Genomic DNA, 15,688 nt, shown 5'->3' on the forward strand with positions numbered 1-15,688 from the left:
CCAGGAGATCAATTCTACCAGAGGGCAAATCCAACTGACCTCCCCATTCACCATTCACCATCCTCCCTTTTCTCTTGTTTCATGATATCAGCCTTCCGCTGGGTGGTCATAAGAGCAGCATCACTGTTGTCCTACAAGGCAGCAGAGTGTTCTAAATACAGGCTTGTTCCCCCCAGTCATTGTTTCGCTTCCTCTGAAATGAAAACAGCTAGGCTGGCTCTGGCTGCTGGCTCAAAAGGTTCCTCTGGCTCCAGGCTGGCTTCCGGTGAACTGTGATTTTGCAAGTTCCTCTAGTAGGAGGCGGTGCTTCATCATCTCCTCTGCCTCGTTTGTTTTGCAGCAGGGGGTGGGAGTTCCCCTCTTTTTGATAGTGCTTGGGGTTTATTTCTCACCCCCTTCCCAGTCCATGTGGAATCCAGACCTTTATGCTCTTCTGCACAGATGCCAAAATGCTGCTTTTAATAATGCTTTTAACTGTAATGCATTTATGTGTGTTTTCATTAATGTTGGCTTCTTCATGCACACCTCCCCTAATAGGTACATTTCTGTACACCTTTTTTTAGGTGCAGAACTGCCCTGCAGAATTCAAAGAGGTGTGCATTTTGAAGGATAGCTGCCTTTTGGTTTGCGTATTGTTTCCAGAAGTGTTAATGAAGTAGATTCATATTCAAAACCCAAACCAAACCAAATTTCTCCCTCATCCGTAATCCGTGTGTATGTGTAGGCTTAGCTGCAGCAGTGCCATTAGATGACCACCGACTTGGATGGCTTGAAAAGAGAGTTAGACAAATTCACTGAGAAGGCAGCTAACAATGGCTAATAGCTGCAATGGCTCTGCTCTGTCTCCACAGTCAGAGAGGCAGGAATGCTTCTGAATACCAGTTGCTGGAAACCGCAAGAGGAGGGGTTCTCCTGCGCTCATGTCCAGCTTGCAGGCTTCCCACAGACACCTGGTTGGACACTGTGAGAGCAGGATGCTGGACCAGATGGGCCAAAGGCCTGATCCAGCAAAGCTCTTAGTATGTTCTTATAAGGAAAGAGACACAAACTGTCTCTTTTTGTTTTGTCCAGTGCAGCTATCGCACAGCATGGGCTTCCTTTCCCACACACCTCAAGTGTGAGTCCAGAACTGGAGGAATTTGCTACGCTGCAGATGCCTTCCAAGAAGCTAAATTGAAAAGGAAGCTTCTTCTCGTAGCTCTCCTCTAAAAACAAGCTGTGTAAACCACGGAAGGAAAGGCAGGGCTCTTGCAAGGGGCTTGCAGTTCCTCACAAGTGAAACCTCTGTTAATAACAGTCGGCTCTTGAATTCTAGCAGCAATCCTGAGAGGAGTGGGTGGTGCCTGCATATCTCTTCAGCAGTTTGTGGCAAAATGCCCCACCCTCACAAGCCGGCCTAACGCCCTGGCTCATAACTGTTTGCATCCACTATCTGATCATCATCATCATCATCATCATCATTATTATCCATGGCTCTTGCAGCGAACTCATTCTCCAAGTGTGTAGATCCTTATGGATCCAAGACAGCACCACCCACACAGCAGAGGGAAGTATCAGCAGGCTCAGCAGGAAGGGGAATTCCATGTTTGGCAGATAAACACAAATCTTTGGGTGGGTAGAAGGGGAAATTAAGGGGCTTGTTTGCAGGGGATGTATGGGGTGGGAAACTGGGAGGCAGGGAAAATGAAATGGAGTGGTGTGGTGTGGCTGGCTAGCTGGAATCCTGTACAGGAGCACTTCACACGACAACATTTTGTTGCAGGTATGAAGAACCTGGGAGTGGGGAGGCTTTCTCTTACCGGCAGTTTCCCTTTTCGTAAGGGTCCTCCCCCCTCCAAGAAAAAATATATGATTGACTGCTCAGACTGAGTCTGCTGACAAACCCTAGACCAGTCCAAGGCCCATATTATCTTCTGGGCTACCTTCCGAGGACCAGGGCCCAGGGGTGGGCGGGACCAGAGGCAAAAGTGGGCGGAGCAACAAACATAAAATGTTACCTTCATACAAAAAGGCAGTTTTTACACACAGTCATCTATGCCTCCATCCAGACGAGCAAGAAGTATCTGAGTTCAAGGAGTTCACAATTCTGCCAGGCAAAAATACTTGGTGTTTGAAGCAGGGCTGGTGAAGTGTATGGCCTGAGGAGAGGGAGCCTGACCATGGGAGAATACAAAGGGCCACATTTGGCCCCTGGTCCTGTGGTTCTCTACCCCTGCCCTAGTCTGTCAAGTAGCTTGTGTGGTTTCTAAGTCCTATAGAGTAAAGTTCTTCTGTCCAGCCCAATTCTCGTGAGGATAAAGAAGAAAAGTTATTTAATTTTACTGTACCGGAGGGCTCCAAATTGTACTGAACCTTGTGGACTCTCCTTGGAAAGACAAGGGCTAGCTTAAGAACGATTAGGTCTTAGCACATGAGGATTCCAGAAAGAACTTCCAGAGAGAGAACTTTTTAATCAATTAAACCAAATGTTAACATATATGAAGAAAGCTTATTTGGAGGGGAGGGGGACTAGGAAGGGGAAAGGAAGGCAAAATTGTTTTCACTTAGCTTGCTACTTTTTGCGTGCTTGAGTAGAGTCTTGGGTTTCAGAGATTGTGCAGAGTTCCAGAGAAGATTGCCTGAGAAAGCATCCATTTTTTGTAATGGGTCTCCTGATCAGCATAATTCTGAAGGAGACAGGGAAATGCCTCACATTTGGGGGGGAATTTGAGACCAGTGAAAGCTGAGCTCTTTCATTAGACAAAGTATCATGTGTAGCAGTGACAAAGGAAAATCTGTCTCTTGACGCAAGTGGTCTAAGTAGCCAGTCAAGAATTCACTTGGAGCTCAGTTCCACCTTCCTGTGCTTCTGAACTCCCATTGCAGAAGAACTAGCCAGTGGTGACGACTGTTAATAAAGGGTTAAATTGGGAAAGTGTATTGGAAATAAAAGCAGAATATTGGCCTCTTCAGAACTTCTCCACAGGGGTTCCAAGTCACAGATCCTATAGGTGGCGCTGATTGGTCTACATCAAATTCTGGGGGTTCATCACATGGGTCTCACATCTTCAAATATAGATGCTTCTGGACTGTGTGGGTTTTTAGGATGACTGAGTGTCAGTCACTGGCAGGGATGTAAAAGTTTGAGGTCCTCTGATTTTTAATAAAGCCCAATAAGAAAGGACCCCAGAAAAGAATTCCAGCAACAGACTGCAGTTTTTCCTGCAGTGGCTGAGCAGTGACCCTTCTGTTTCAAGTTCCAAAAGGGAAAACCGGGCATACTTACAAGTACTTCTCATCCTGCTTTTTTCCGGGTGTTCATGACACTCCTGTAAAGAGCCATATAAGAATGATGGAAGAAGAGGGAGAGGGGAATAGGCCATATCTCTTTCTCCTGGAAAGAAACAGGACTGTGCAAATAATGTGCATGCAACACCCAGCAAAGGGACACTCTCTCAGCACCAGTCTCCAAAATGTCGTCATCCAGACCGTGCTGGCTTTTACCTCAGAATCGCAGCTGTGTTACCACTGTCAATAGCATGTGCCTGACTCAAGCACACCTTGAGTGTTTATGTTGGGAACTAATCCCTTTGTAAACTCTCCACAGGCTTTCTAAACAGAGACCTAAAAAGAGAAAGCAATAATGTAGATAAAAACTGGCCTCAGTGTTCCCTCTAGTAGAAACATAACACACACACATGCCATCTGATGAGTGCCTTGTGCAAGATTCTGCCTGGAAGGTCCTGTCTATGGACAGGCAAAGTTTTATATGCCCCTCCATCTGGAGAATTTATTGTGTACTGAGTACTAGATAGTGATCTGGAGTGTATGGTACTGCCCTGCATTTACACAGATTGGTTACCTAATAAGGCTACTACTAATTTTAGCTGTTGATCTAGGGTGGTGAGAGAGAGAGAATGTGCCATTATTTTCCTTAGGAAATCTTGTGCTAAATATCCTGGGTCTGGCAAACCCTGCTTATAGTCATTCTCTTGCCTGTGGTTGCCTCTGCATTGTGTAAAGAAGAGTTGGCAGGTGGGCAAAGACCGCTGACCTAACATACGATGAGCTGGGAGTTCAGAGAATTCCACCAGCAGATTTCTGAAGCTCCACCACCTGGGGCTGTGACATATGCAATTGCCATTCCTCAGTGGATGAAGAGCTGCTAAGGCTTTAAAGGACTAGGTGGAACTTGACTGGCTTATGGCGCCAGACGACTGTATTCAGGCCAGAACTGAAGTCTAGAGGGGCACCCTTGACCCACAGAGTTTAATCTGCTTACATTGCTGTCAAACCAGGGTGCTATTAGTTCAGGAGGGTAAGGCACTAAAGACCTACCTGTTGGGGGGCTGGGTTTGAGCTCACCTGCCCCCATTCCTAGTTGCCTTTCCTTCAGCATTTTGTCTGAAGTTGTGCATGTTTAAGAGGGGATGGTTTAGAAATTTATTGTTTTAATACTTCTCCTTATCTTGGGTAGCATCCAGATTCATTATTTCATTTTAACATGTTGATTAGACTATTGGTACATCGTTTTATTTGGCACATAACTCCTAACACCCAATAGCACAAATTATACTGCCAACTGTAAAGAAATAGTACCCTGCACAGGGTTCACAGTTGTGCAACTGCTGTGCCAGTAGCCTGGTTCTCATGTAACACTAAACCATGGTTTAGTGCTGTGTGCATGAGTTGGAGTTAAAATGAGCAAAGATTCATGTTTGTATGTGTTCTCGTCTTCTCTTTCCACATGGCCAGGAGGAAGACTTCTGCGGAGCTGTGTTTTGCTTGCTTTAATCTTGGCTTTAATCATAATCATAGGTTCCTAGAATTGCAGAGTTGGAAGGGACCACAAGGGTCATATAGTCCAACCACCTGCAATGCTGGAATCTTTTGCCCAATGTGGGGCTTGAACCCACAACCCTGCAATTAAAAGTCTCCTGCTCTACTGACTGAGCTATCCATCAGTATATCTGGTCAAAACCATGATCTCTGCCTCAAGCAACACAAGAATGTGAGATTAAGAGAGAGCAAAAGTCCTTCTGGCTCATGGGAGGAGAGGTCTGCGTGTATATGCCCATTGATTTGCTCATGCACTTGGTTGAAAACCATGGTTTGGTGTCAGGTGTGAACATGGTCACTATCTTTTTGCTGTTGGCAATACTTTCTTACACTGTTTCCTTTACTTTTATGATACAGGCCAAAAACAGAGAGACAGGTGCCTTAGCTGCTGCCAAAGTCATTGAGACCAAGAGTGAAGATGAGCTGGAGGACTACACGGTGGAGATTGAGATCCTTGCAACTTGTGACCACCCTTACATTGTAAAGCTGCTAGGAGCCTTTTATCATGACAGCAAACTATGGGTAAGATTAATACACTGCTCTCTTCTCTTTCAGGTCAAAATAGCCTCTAAACGATGTTAGGAACTTGTGAGCTTGAGGAGAAGACATTGGCTGCAAATGAACATAGATTGGCTCCAAGTAGCTTTGTGTAGAAGCCCTGTTGCAAAAGCTACTTACTGGATACCTTAGAACTACTTGCTGTTTTAGATCTGCTTTATAAATGCAGTAACAGTTGTGTGTGGAATGCAACCCTTTAGTTTGTGACCTCTCTGTCTACCACAATTCTTTAACCTGTGATAGGTAACTGGGTTTTGTTAAATGACCCGCTTTACTCCCATCTTTATTCCAGAGGCCACTCATTTAGCTGGACTAATACATATCTTACTTTCTTTCTTGTAAAAATTAAGAAATAAATGCAGCATACTCTCTTTTTTTTGCTCTGCTGCACTGCATTAAAGGCAAATCTCCATACTAAAATGAAGCTTTGTCTTGGAAATGAATAAAATAAGTGTTCGTCATGCCAGATTTTGGTATTCCTTATGGTGAATGTTCTTTTGAAAGCCTTCAATGTAAGAACAGGTCTTGGGCTCAACATGATGTCAGGGACGAGCAGGGGGATTGGGAGAGGCAGGTGACGGGGAGGATGATCCAGGGGGAGGGGCCAGTGATTTGTGGGGCTCTGTGCTGCTCATGAGGGGGCTGCCAGGGATGGAGGCAGAGGGGAGTCAGGGGGAAGTGACTGGACAGTCAGAGACAGGGAGGTGGCGGGAAAAGAGCTGGCAGGGTGGGTCTAAGAAGTTGAAAAGCCTTTGGAATCCCCTCCACGCTCAAGGAGGGACTTGAAGCGATGGGAGCAGCTGGATCTGCCCGCCAGGAGAAGCCATCAGGTGCTTGTGTGCCCTGCGTCAAACCAGGGGGTTTAAGAAAGTAGGAATTAATGTGGCTACACTGTTGCTCCAACTGCCTGTGATGGAGCACAGGTCTGCAGAGGCCACACATTCTTAATCCCTCAAACTAAGGGCCAAAAGCCAAGATAAGAAGGAAAGGGTTTGCCTGGTGCATAAAACTAGACAAAGAGGGTATCAGGTGAGCCTTCCTGAGGAGAACATTCCCAAAGTAAGGAGCCACCACTAAAAAGGCTCGTTCTCATGTTGCCACCCTCCAGATGACCTGTGGAGGGGGCAAGTGGAGAAAGGCCTTAGATGGCGATTGCAGGGTCCAGGTGAGTTCATGTGAGGGAAAGCTTTCAAAATTTGGTGGGAAGGAGTTTGTCTTCAGGTATATGACCATTTTCTAGAGCCAGTATGAAGGGACAATGTGTTATGCATTTCCTCTTGCAAAGACAGCAGAAAGTATTCAGAGCTTTTCTTTAGAGGGTGTGTGTATTAAAAGCATAATGATGATTGTTTAAAATATTGGCTCTAAGACCTGGAGAGAACCTTTTCCAAAACATTTCTGGCTTTACGGTATGGAAATCAAAAGAGATGCATAAAGAAAATGGACCTTGTCCAATCAGAATATATGTAAATGGAAGAAATTACCTAAGTTCACCTACTTATTAGTGAAAAGATGGTTGGTGGGTATGGGCAGGAGGTTGCACATTGGGGCTTTTTGGAAGGAAGTATTTAAGCAACGCGATTGGAGTGGGCTACAGGGACAAGGAGGGGAATGACTCACAAGGTAGCCTCTCTCCCCAGCTGCCTAGAACGTTGATTCTAATCACATTTTCTTGGAAGGAGACACACTTGCTTAAAGATATGCAATCGCTGTATTCAGCCTTTTCTAGAAAGCCGTAAAAGATCTAGGTCTTTTTTTTCTTTCTTTTTTTTTTTAAAGTGATTGGCATGCTGAACTGGTAAGTTGCATAAAAAATGGCTCAAAGGGGATGTTGTGGGTGGAACAGGTAGCATCTTGCCTGCTCCTGCTTTATTCATTGCAGTGGCCTATCACTCCTGATACAGGAACAGCTGTGAACAATGGCTTCCACGTTTCAAATAAGACGTTAGCAGTTGCGGGGCTTTGCTCAGTTTTGCAATAGAAAATGCATCTGACTCCCACTTGCAAGCTGTTGCAGTTTTTGGCTCTTATATTTATTCTTCAGACCTTTTTCTCTTGCATGATGGCTTTTTCATGCACAACCCTAAAATGCTTTTCAGTCTCTCTTCCATGTGTCTGTGCGTGTGGGTGCTGTTTATAATGAGGTTCAAATCAGGAAAGAACCATTTTAGTGCATATTCTAGACCACACAGATTTTATGGTCATGTTTACAGGCCGAAGAGAGTTTCCTTCACTCTTTCCTGCAGATTTGTAACGGTGAGAGTAAAATGTGTACCGTATTTATCAAGTGAAGTGTGCTTTCTTTTCAAGAGCATTAGAAAAAAGCTAATATCCAATGTTCTTTAAAATATGTACATGATTTAGTTTGCTTCTCTTAACCAAATCATGCCCAGGTTTCTGTCACTCACAACGGTAGATTCAATTCCCTGCTGGTGTCTGAATTCCTGTCGTCTTGTTCCCCCTCCACACACTGAGCTGGTTTGCAAGACACGGTAATACAAAATACGCCTTCGCAAAGCCGCCTGAACCTTCCAGTTTACAGGTAACAGCTCATATCCACTTTCACTCCTCTCTGTTCCTTTTGACTGCTGTGCTGAGCTGAGCCAAGAACAAACCATGGTTACAGCTTGTGGTAAGTTAAAAGAATGCTTCACTGAGAGTTGAGCTGACATGGTAAGCCAAACCCAAGCCAAAGCTTAGCTCAGAATGGTGCAGCAGTAAAAATTACGAGAGAGGAGCAAAGTGGCTATGAGCATGATCTTGCAAAGCCAAGGATTGGCTTATATATCATGCTGATGGGGCTCATTCGATCAACATGTGGAAGGTTGCAGGATTGCGGCAGGTGACTCCGCTGCCCACCTGTGTGTGGCTAAGAGCCCCACTCCCAATCTGTGTGTGTTCAGTGGAACATAAGGGCAAGTCCTACTCAGGTGTGTAGTTGGGAATCGTGGTCATGGCATAGCTCCTCATTGAACGGATTGGCTTCATGCAAGGTCAGCACACACAGGTTGGCAGCAGAGCCAGCAGCTGTGACACACTCCCCTCCCTGTTCTAATGTGTGAAGCAGAACCATGCCATTATCTCCTGCAGAAGTTTATTTGCCTGGAGCTAAGCTCTCCTCTATAAAGACATGTCTGCATAAGGCTATTTTCAATTATCTTGTCCTTGCAAGCAGTGCTGCACCTCTGCTGTGACAAACACACACGCTGGCAAATTGTCTCTTATCCTCCAAATGGCAGATTTGGGGTGATGTGTTTGTGGCTTGTAGCACCATTGTGGTTAGCAGGAGCTCCCAGGGTAGAACAACACCCTGTGCAGTGCTTTCTGATTCAACTCCCCCAACACTTCAGGTTGTGGCCTGCAGAAATAATGTTGGAAAGGCAAGGAACTCCAGTGTGGGCATGTCCTGAGGAAGAAGGCACTTAGCAGTTCTTTGGAAGCTGTCACGTCTTCAATAAAAACATGTTTTTAAGGTCAAAATGAAGCATCAGGCCTGCAGTTCAAGCATCAGCATGTAGATGCTCATGAATCAGCAAAGCTCCTATCTTGTTGTTTTATTAATACAGAACAGTGCTTTAAAGGAAGTTGATTAAATTAGAGAGTTGGGTTTTGGTACAGGCTTGCTTGTATCCTTTGGAAAATTATGACTTAGCTCTCTTTGTTGATTAAAATGCAAGCATATCTGGATTTTAACCAGGCATCCGTTTTGAAGAGAGATCGCGCAGACAAGGCCATCCCTTATCAGATGTAGGTTTTACTGGCAAAGTATGCATTTTTCTTTTATTCATTTGCAAATTGTATTGCTTTGTATTATTACGCATTTATATAAACAGCACACCATCTCACCCAGCCTAGCCTATAACTTTTCCCAAAAGCGAACAAGAAATTATACAGGAAGAAATAGTTAAATGTGAACACGGAGGGCGGGAGAGAGAATTGGTGCAGTGCCAAAGTATGGAACTGGGCTGTCCAGTCACTAGCACCATTTGTGAGATGGCTGAGGACATCCACTGCATTCTGAATGCCGCTGCCGCTGCCGCCTCTCAGGGGCTGCCAACCACATTGTCACTACTGTGGTGTGTTTGCCATGCCTGGTCCTTAAGGTGCTTGGAGCAGCCAACAGCACCATCCAGATTGCAGCTGTTGGGGCTGGCTAAGCAGGTGTAAGGAAGATGAATGGGAATGACATAGTTTCTCTTCCTCCAATCCCAGGGGACCAAGCTGCTGCTGCTGCTGCTGCTTTTGGTTTATGCATGGAGCAGGAAGCAGGAGACAGCCACAAGAAACCCATGGCCACTTTGTAAGTGGTGCAGCTTCTTACCTAGGGAAGAACAATATATGGATGACCAGAACATGCATTTTTCTGCTCTGTATGTGGGCTAATTGAAGGAGTCATGTGTTGCTACAACACTTCCTTCTGGTCAGAGGGGCAATAATACTATGTCCCCAGTACTAAATTTCCCACATATTTCTCCTTGTAGGCTATTTTGTTCAGGAAAAAATAAAGCATTATGCCTGAGCTCCCTAGTGAATAGCACCCTTGTATTGTAAGAGAATAATGGCAAAATGGAAGCAATCTGTTTTACAGAGAGCTGGTTATTTAAATTCCACCTACTGAATACTTGTGTGCCAGACAAGCTGTTGACATTTGAATTCTCTCTCTCCCCCCCCCCCTCCAAATGAGGTTTGTTTTGTGGTATTCGGTGAAATCACCAGAAATCTGCTATGGCTTTGGGAGATCATGTGAGTGCCTAGAAAGTCTGAGGGAAGCTTTTAGTCTGGAGAGAGAGAGAGAGAGAGAGAGAGAGAGAGAGAGAGAGAGAGAGGGAGAGAGAGAGAGAGCACTCCTGTTCAGAGAGATTGTAGTGCTGTGAAACTGATCTGTAGTCATAAAGAACAGGTCTCCTAAATGCTTATATCAGCAAACAAGTTTGACCTGGGACATTTTATAAGGATCAGGGAGTGCTATCTATTGTGCTATCTACTGGTGCATGTGACATGCTGGCTTCTTGGTGCATGAATATTCCATTTGCCTAGTATGAGTATGGTTTCCTCCTTTTGGCCAGAGCAGAATCCTTGCACCACCACTTGTTCAAGAGGTGCTGCTGTTTGGCCAAGTTCTTTGACCAAGCCCTTCCTGTGTTGGCCATTATATGACCTATTAACCCTGAACTCCCTCTGTTGCTTGTGATTAGGTAAGGTTTATATTGCAGAAGCTAGTCAACGGGATTCTTTACAACAGGATATAAGACCTTATTCACAGTTAAGATTTCTAGGGACTTGCACTGATCAATTTGTATTTGCAATATTTTAAAAATTACAGAGCTCAGAAAAGGAGTTGCCTCTATAACAACTGACTCTCCCATCTTTGCTTTATCACTCATCTAGTAAGGTCCACTTTAGGGCCAGTCCTCTCAGAACTGATTTTTGCTGTTCAAATACTATACAGGCAATTCTGCTTATTTACACTTAAAGGGGTAGGATAACAGATAAGTCAGTTTTACAGACGGTTCTTGCACTAGGGCATTTAATTCATTTCTTATACGGAGATGAATTGCATATAGTTCTTTCAGAAGGCTGGAATAGTTTTCACAGAGAATTTAGCTGTAAATTCTGAGAGTTTCAGAGAAGTAGAAGGAACACACCCAATAATGTGTGTGTGTGTATCTGTCGCACACCCTACTGTTCAGTGTTTTTCCCCCTGCAGGATTAATAGTTGAGTGAATTGCCAGTTTGTAAGAGGAGGGACCAAAGGTCATGAATTCTTCACATAGGAAGGGTGGTGCCAAGCTTGCAACACTAATCTTTGCTTTCTCAGCAGTTAAATTGCCATGCCAAAGAGTTTAAATCCCCTTTGGTGAAAGGAGTGGAGATTGTGTTAAAAGGTTTGAATGGGTGGAATTTATCTCCCCTGTTAGAAGTTGCAAGGCTATCTCAAAAAGATGCTAATTCAAGCATCCATTTAAAAGGCATTATTCGGATTGCTGGGCCATGAGAGTCTTTCCTTTAAGGTCATGTATTTTAATTTCTAATATAATAATGACCAGTTTAAAAGCCCCGCCCCACAATAAAGGAAAACTTATTCAGAATGCCATGGTGGGATGGATTACGATATAAGGTATTTAGGAGTGACCTTCCACTAACATGACTGAACCAGAAATCAACCATGGTTGATACCAGAAAGAAATGAGATTCTGACTAAACATTAGGAAGAACTTTCTGACAGTAAGAGCCATTCAGCAGTGGAAATGGTGGCTTCTCCTATCTATCAGCGATTCTTTAGCTGTGATTCCTGCATTGCAGGGAGTTGCACTGTTGGGTTCTCTTCCAACTCTACAGTTCTAGGCTGGAGTTAGAATAGAGAGCATGACAATTGTTCCAAGTGTGGCTGGTTAGAGCCTGTTGGCTCTCCTTTCCTTATTGCAGCCAGGGCGTAGCCAGGAGGGGGCAGGGGCAGCTGCCTCCCCCCCAAAAAAATCTAGTAAATAAAAAAAAAAAAACTAACTGACCAATTGCATCACAGATAACTCAGTTATGCTCTCCCTAACATAAAGCCTGTCCCCCCAATAAATCCTGACTACGCCCATGTCTGCACTCCAGCACAAAATGCAGCTGGGTGCCATTTTGGAAGAAGCACAGAAACCATCCCCAGTTAAATTTGATCATGTAGGTTTTGCTGATAGGCACAACCTTAAAAAAAAGTACTGCTTAATGATGTGTTCTGCAGAGTGGAATGTACAGAACATCCTGTTTAGTGCTAGAAGGCAAACTTTGACATTAGAACTATTAGAACCTCATACATCTGGAACTATTAGAGCCTGTACTGCAACTTAAACTGGATTTCTGAGCTGTAGGGAGACTGTGTACAAACAGTCCCCGCCCATATTTATTCTTATCTTAATTGCAAATTGTTTTTTTTAAAAAAACCTATCTAAGGTTCTCTGGCTTCCTCCCCTGCATCCTGTATTCACTGACTTTTCTAACCTTTATGCCTTACTAAATTGACTGGCACACTCCTTTCTCCTCATCCCGTCCCAAACCCAAATAAGGCTATGTAAATATCGTAACATGGCTAATATTGATCGAAGCTAAGCTGGGGTTAGTCCTCTCCAATCGTCTTCAAACTGGCTCCACATCAAATTCTATATCCACTCAATAGTGAAGGAAGGCAGCTGAATTTAAACGAATTTAAAGCTGAGATAGCAAATTACAGCACAGAGAATAACAATGGTTGTGCCTGGCAAATAGAAATCTGTAACTGAAATATGAAAACTACAGTCACAAATACACCTTCATGCATGCAGCACAAGACTAAAAAAGAGAGAGTGCAGCCACCATAATCAGTTTAGCAAGATTCAAAGTTATTTGAGTTGACTCATTCCAAACTGATGTGACTGCTTTGACTCTACAGTTTCTCATCTCAGCAATTCTAGGGCTGCAGAAAGAAACGGCAAGGAAGTGAAATGTCTCAGTGGGGGAAACTAGGGTTAGTAGGGTGATTACTGCAGAGCAAGCCTGTTAAGTTGCAGGTGAACATATCAGACGACACAGAGATTCTTCAAACAGCTCTTGTTTATTCGCAGGCCAGAACAGAACTGAACTGAAGGGTTCAGCCAGCCTGCTTATATAGAGCTCCACTAGAACGCAACAGTAACCATTTTCTGTAACTATCCAATCACTGAACATCACTTTCGATCCCTTATTTGCATATGTGGACCTGAACTATCTACAGTATCCCCCTGCTGGCCCAGGGTGAGAACTTCAGTACATAACAAAGCCCACTGGCTTGTTTGAAATATTTCAGTGGCATTAATATATTACATATCTGAGGGCAAGATTTTCAGTGTACATTGGTCTTAGTTGCATAGGTAGGGAAGAGAGAGAGAGAGATTTTTTGAAAGCCCCAAGTTGGAAATAGGTTTAAATTGGCATACACTTAAACCTGGACTCCACAATAATATCCAGTTTCCTTGACCCTCCCTGAGGTGAAAGAAACGTGCTTCTCTCAATGAAGATCCCTCTTGGATTACAAGGGGAGCAGAGCTGGCATTCAGCTCCTTGTCTCTCCCAAAGATTGGCGCAACCTCTCTAGTACTTGGGTAGGCAAACTAAGGCCCAGGGGCCGGATCCGACCCAATCGCCTTCTAAATCTGGCCCGTGGATGGTCCGGGAATCAGCGTGTTTTTACCTGAGTAGAATGTGTCCTTTTATTTAAAATGCACCTCTGGGTTATTTGTGGGGCATAGGAATTCATTCATTTTTTATTTTATTTTTTCAAAATATAGTCCGCCCCCCCAAAAAGGTCTGAGGGACAGTGAACCAGCCCCCCGCTGAAAAAGTTTGCTGACCCCTGCCATGAACCAAGTGCCTTAGGCTTATTGGTTGTTTTCACAAGCCCTGAGGGTGGCACAAGACATAACCTGTCAAATTTTGTAATATAGCTCAAGTCTGTCTTATCCTGAACTAGTTCGGACCACAGCTGAGTGTTACAGCACTTCCTCTGCATGCAGAAGGTCCTGTGTTCAGTGGGGCTGGCATTGCACCCTGCCTGAAACCTGGAGGGCTGCTCTCAACCAGGGTCAACAGTGCTGGACTAGATGGGCCTAGTGGTCTGACTAAGGCAACTTCCCATGATCACAGGGCCTGCTGCCACAGTGCAAGGAGCACACTGCTCAGTTGGTACCAGTCAGCAAAATGAGTCTGAGCGTCGCTCATTCCACAAAGGCCTCTCCTGGAGCAGGACCTGAGCCTGAAGCGGAAGTGGACAAGGCTTAGCTATCCCTTTTGGCTTTCTCCTCTTGGAGGAATGTTGGAATGCCTGTCATGCAGTTGCTAAAGGCACCAGGGCCTCTGTCACCAAAGGAAGCGGCACACCTAGTTGGCAAACATTTGACTTGCTTTCGATTTGTATTATTTGGAGCCGTGTGAGACAAAGGGCGGGATTTGCAGACAAAAGTGGCAGACAGCATTCAAGAAGTTTTGAAATCTAGGAGAGCAATTACTAATAAGATTGAGCTATGGGCAGTTTGATTCTTTTTAAGAGGGTGGAGATTACATGGGAGAAGGGGGGGAGTGACCAGAGAACAGCCAGGTAATAGCATTGCTTGCTTTTTAAACAAGGAAGCAGAAATGCAAAGAATGTGCTTTTGGCATTACTCTTTTCTTCTTTGTCTCTCTCAAGAGCCAAAGGTGTCCCGTTGAAGTCATGTTGTCTTCCCAAGCACTCATTCATCCCTTGTTCTGAGCAAATGGTTTGCACCCACCCCATATGAACAAACTGTTCACCCAAGAATGCTCCTGGATTTCTGTATCTGTTGAAGTGAACTCTAACCCATTCAGCTTCATGCAATAATAAATCTGTTAGACTTTGAGATGCTCCTAGACTCTGCCATAAGCTATCAAAGAGTCAGTGGTGACTCCAGAATTTTCTGTGCACTTAGTTTTCAAAGCATTCCTCCCCCCCCCCCTTCTTTTTTACAGATGTAAACTTATGATCTATGTCAGAAATGACATTAAATAATGCTAATAGGACTTTCCCCATTAAGTTTTCAAGTACCCACCTGTAATAAACACCTTCCACCATGCTAAATAACTGTTTTTATTGGGGGGGGTGTTTCCAAGTACACGAGCAGCAAACAGGAAAATTACTTTTCACTGGTTTAGATACTGATTACTGAGAGTGGTTGCAGTCTCAGTGTACAGTCAGCCCTTCAGCACTAACAAGGTGAGATATATCCTGATGGTGTTGTGACAAGAACCTGGCTCAAGCTGCATTATAGATTGTTCCAGAACATGCTGTATAGATAGATTAACAGCAATGATCAGTGCATGGGAATTTATTGGTGCATGAGTCAGGAAATACTTGACACAGTTGAAATGTTTATTGCAACAAAGCAAAGCTCTATGACACATGACAGTGAACAAAGGTCACTCCACTGGGGTTCTCCTGTCGCAGAAAAATTAGCCACACCTGAGTGATAATAGAATAACAATGATGATAATAGAATTTTCAGAGACTGCTCACTGTAAATATTTGTTGATGTGAGTACTGCTGAAAGCTTGCATATGCAGAGTATATGCACTTCTCATTCCAGAGTAGGAGAAACCAATGGGGGAAAATCCTCCAAATCAGGTGAATAGTCACCTGATGGATAAGGGATAGATGTGTTTCTGTGTGTATATATGGTTTTAATTTTATTTTAGTTCATTTATATTCAAGGCAACATGCATGAGGATCTGAGGTGGTTTCCCATCCCAGCACGGACCAGAGAGACTGGCTTAGTTTTAGCAAGGTGGCTGCATCATTGCCCTC

General features: G+C 44.2%; 1 protein-coding gene across 1 annotated transcript in view; it reads left to right on the plus strand.

The window, feature by feature from the left end:
- The window catches only part of STK10 (serine/threonine kinase 10), a 64,848-nt gene that overhangs the window by 20,494 nt on the left and 28,666 nt on the right, over positions 1-15,688 (plus strand). Inside the window, exon 2 of the mRNA XM_028717701.2 lies at positions 5,176-5,340. Within this exon, the coding sequence (XP_028573534.2) occupies positions 5,176-5,340 (165 nt within the window). The remainder of the gene's footprint in view (positions 1-5,175; positions 5,341-15,688) is intronic.

Source organism: Podarcis muralis, chromosome 2, assembly GCF_964188315.1.
Source record: "Podarcis muralis chromosome 2, rPodMur119.hap1.1, whole genome shotgun sequence".
Lineage (NCBI taxonomy): Eukaryota > Metazoa > Chordata > Lepidosauria > Squamata > Lacertidae > Podarcis > Podarcis muralis.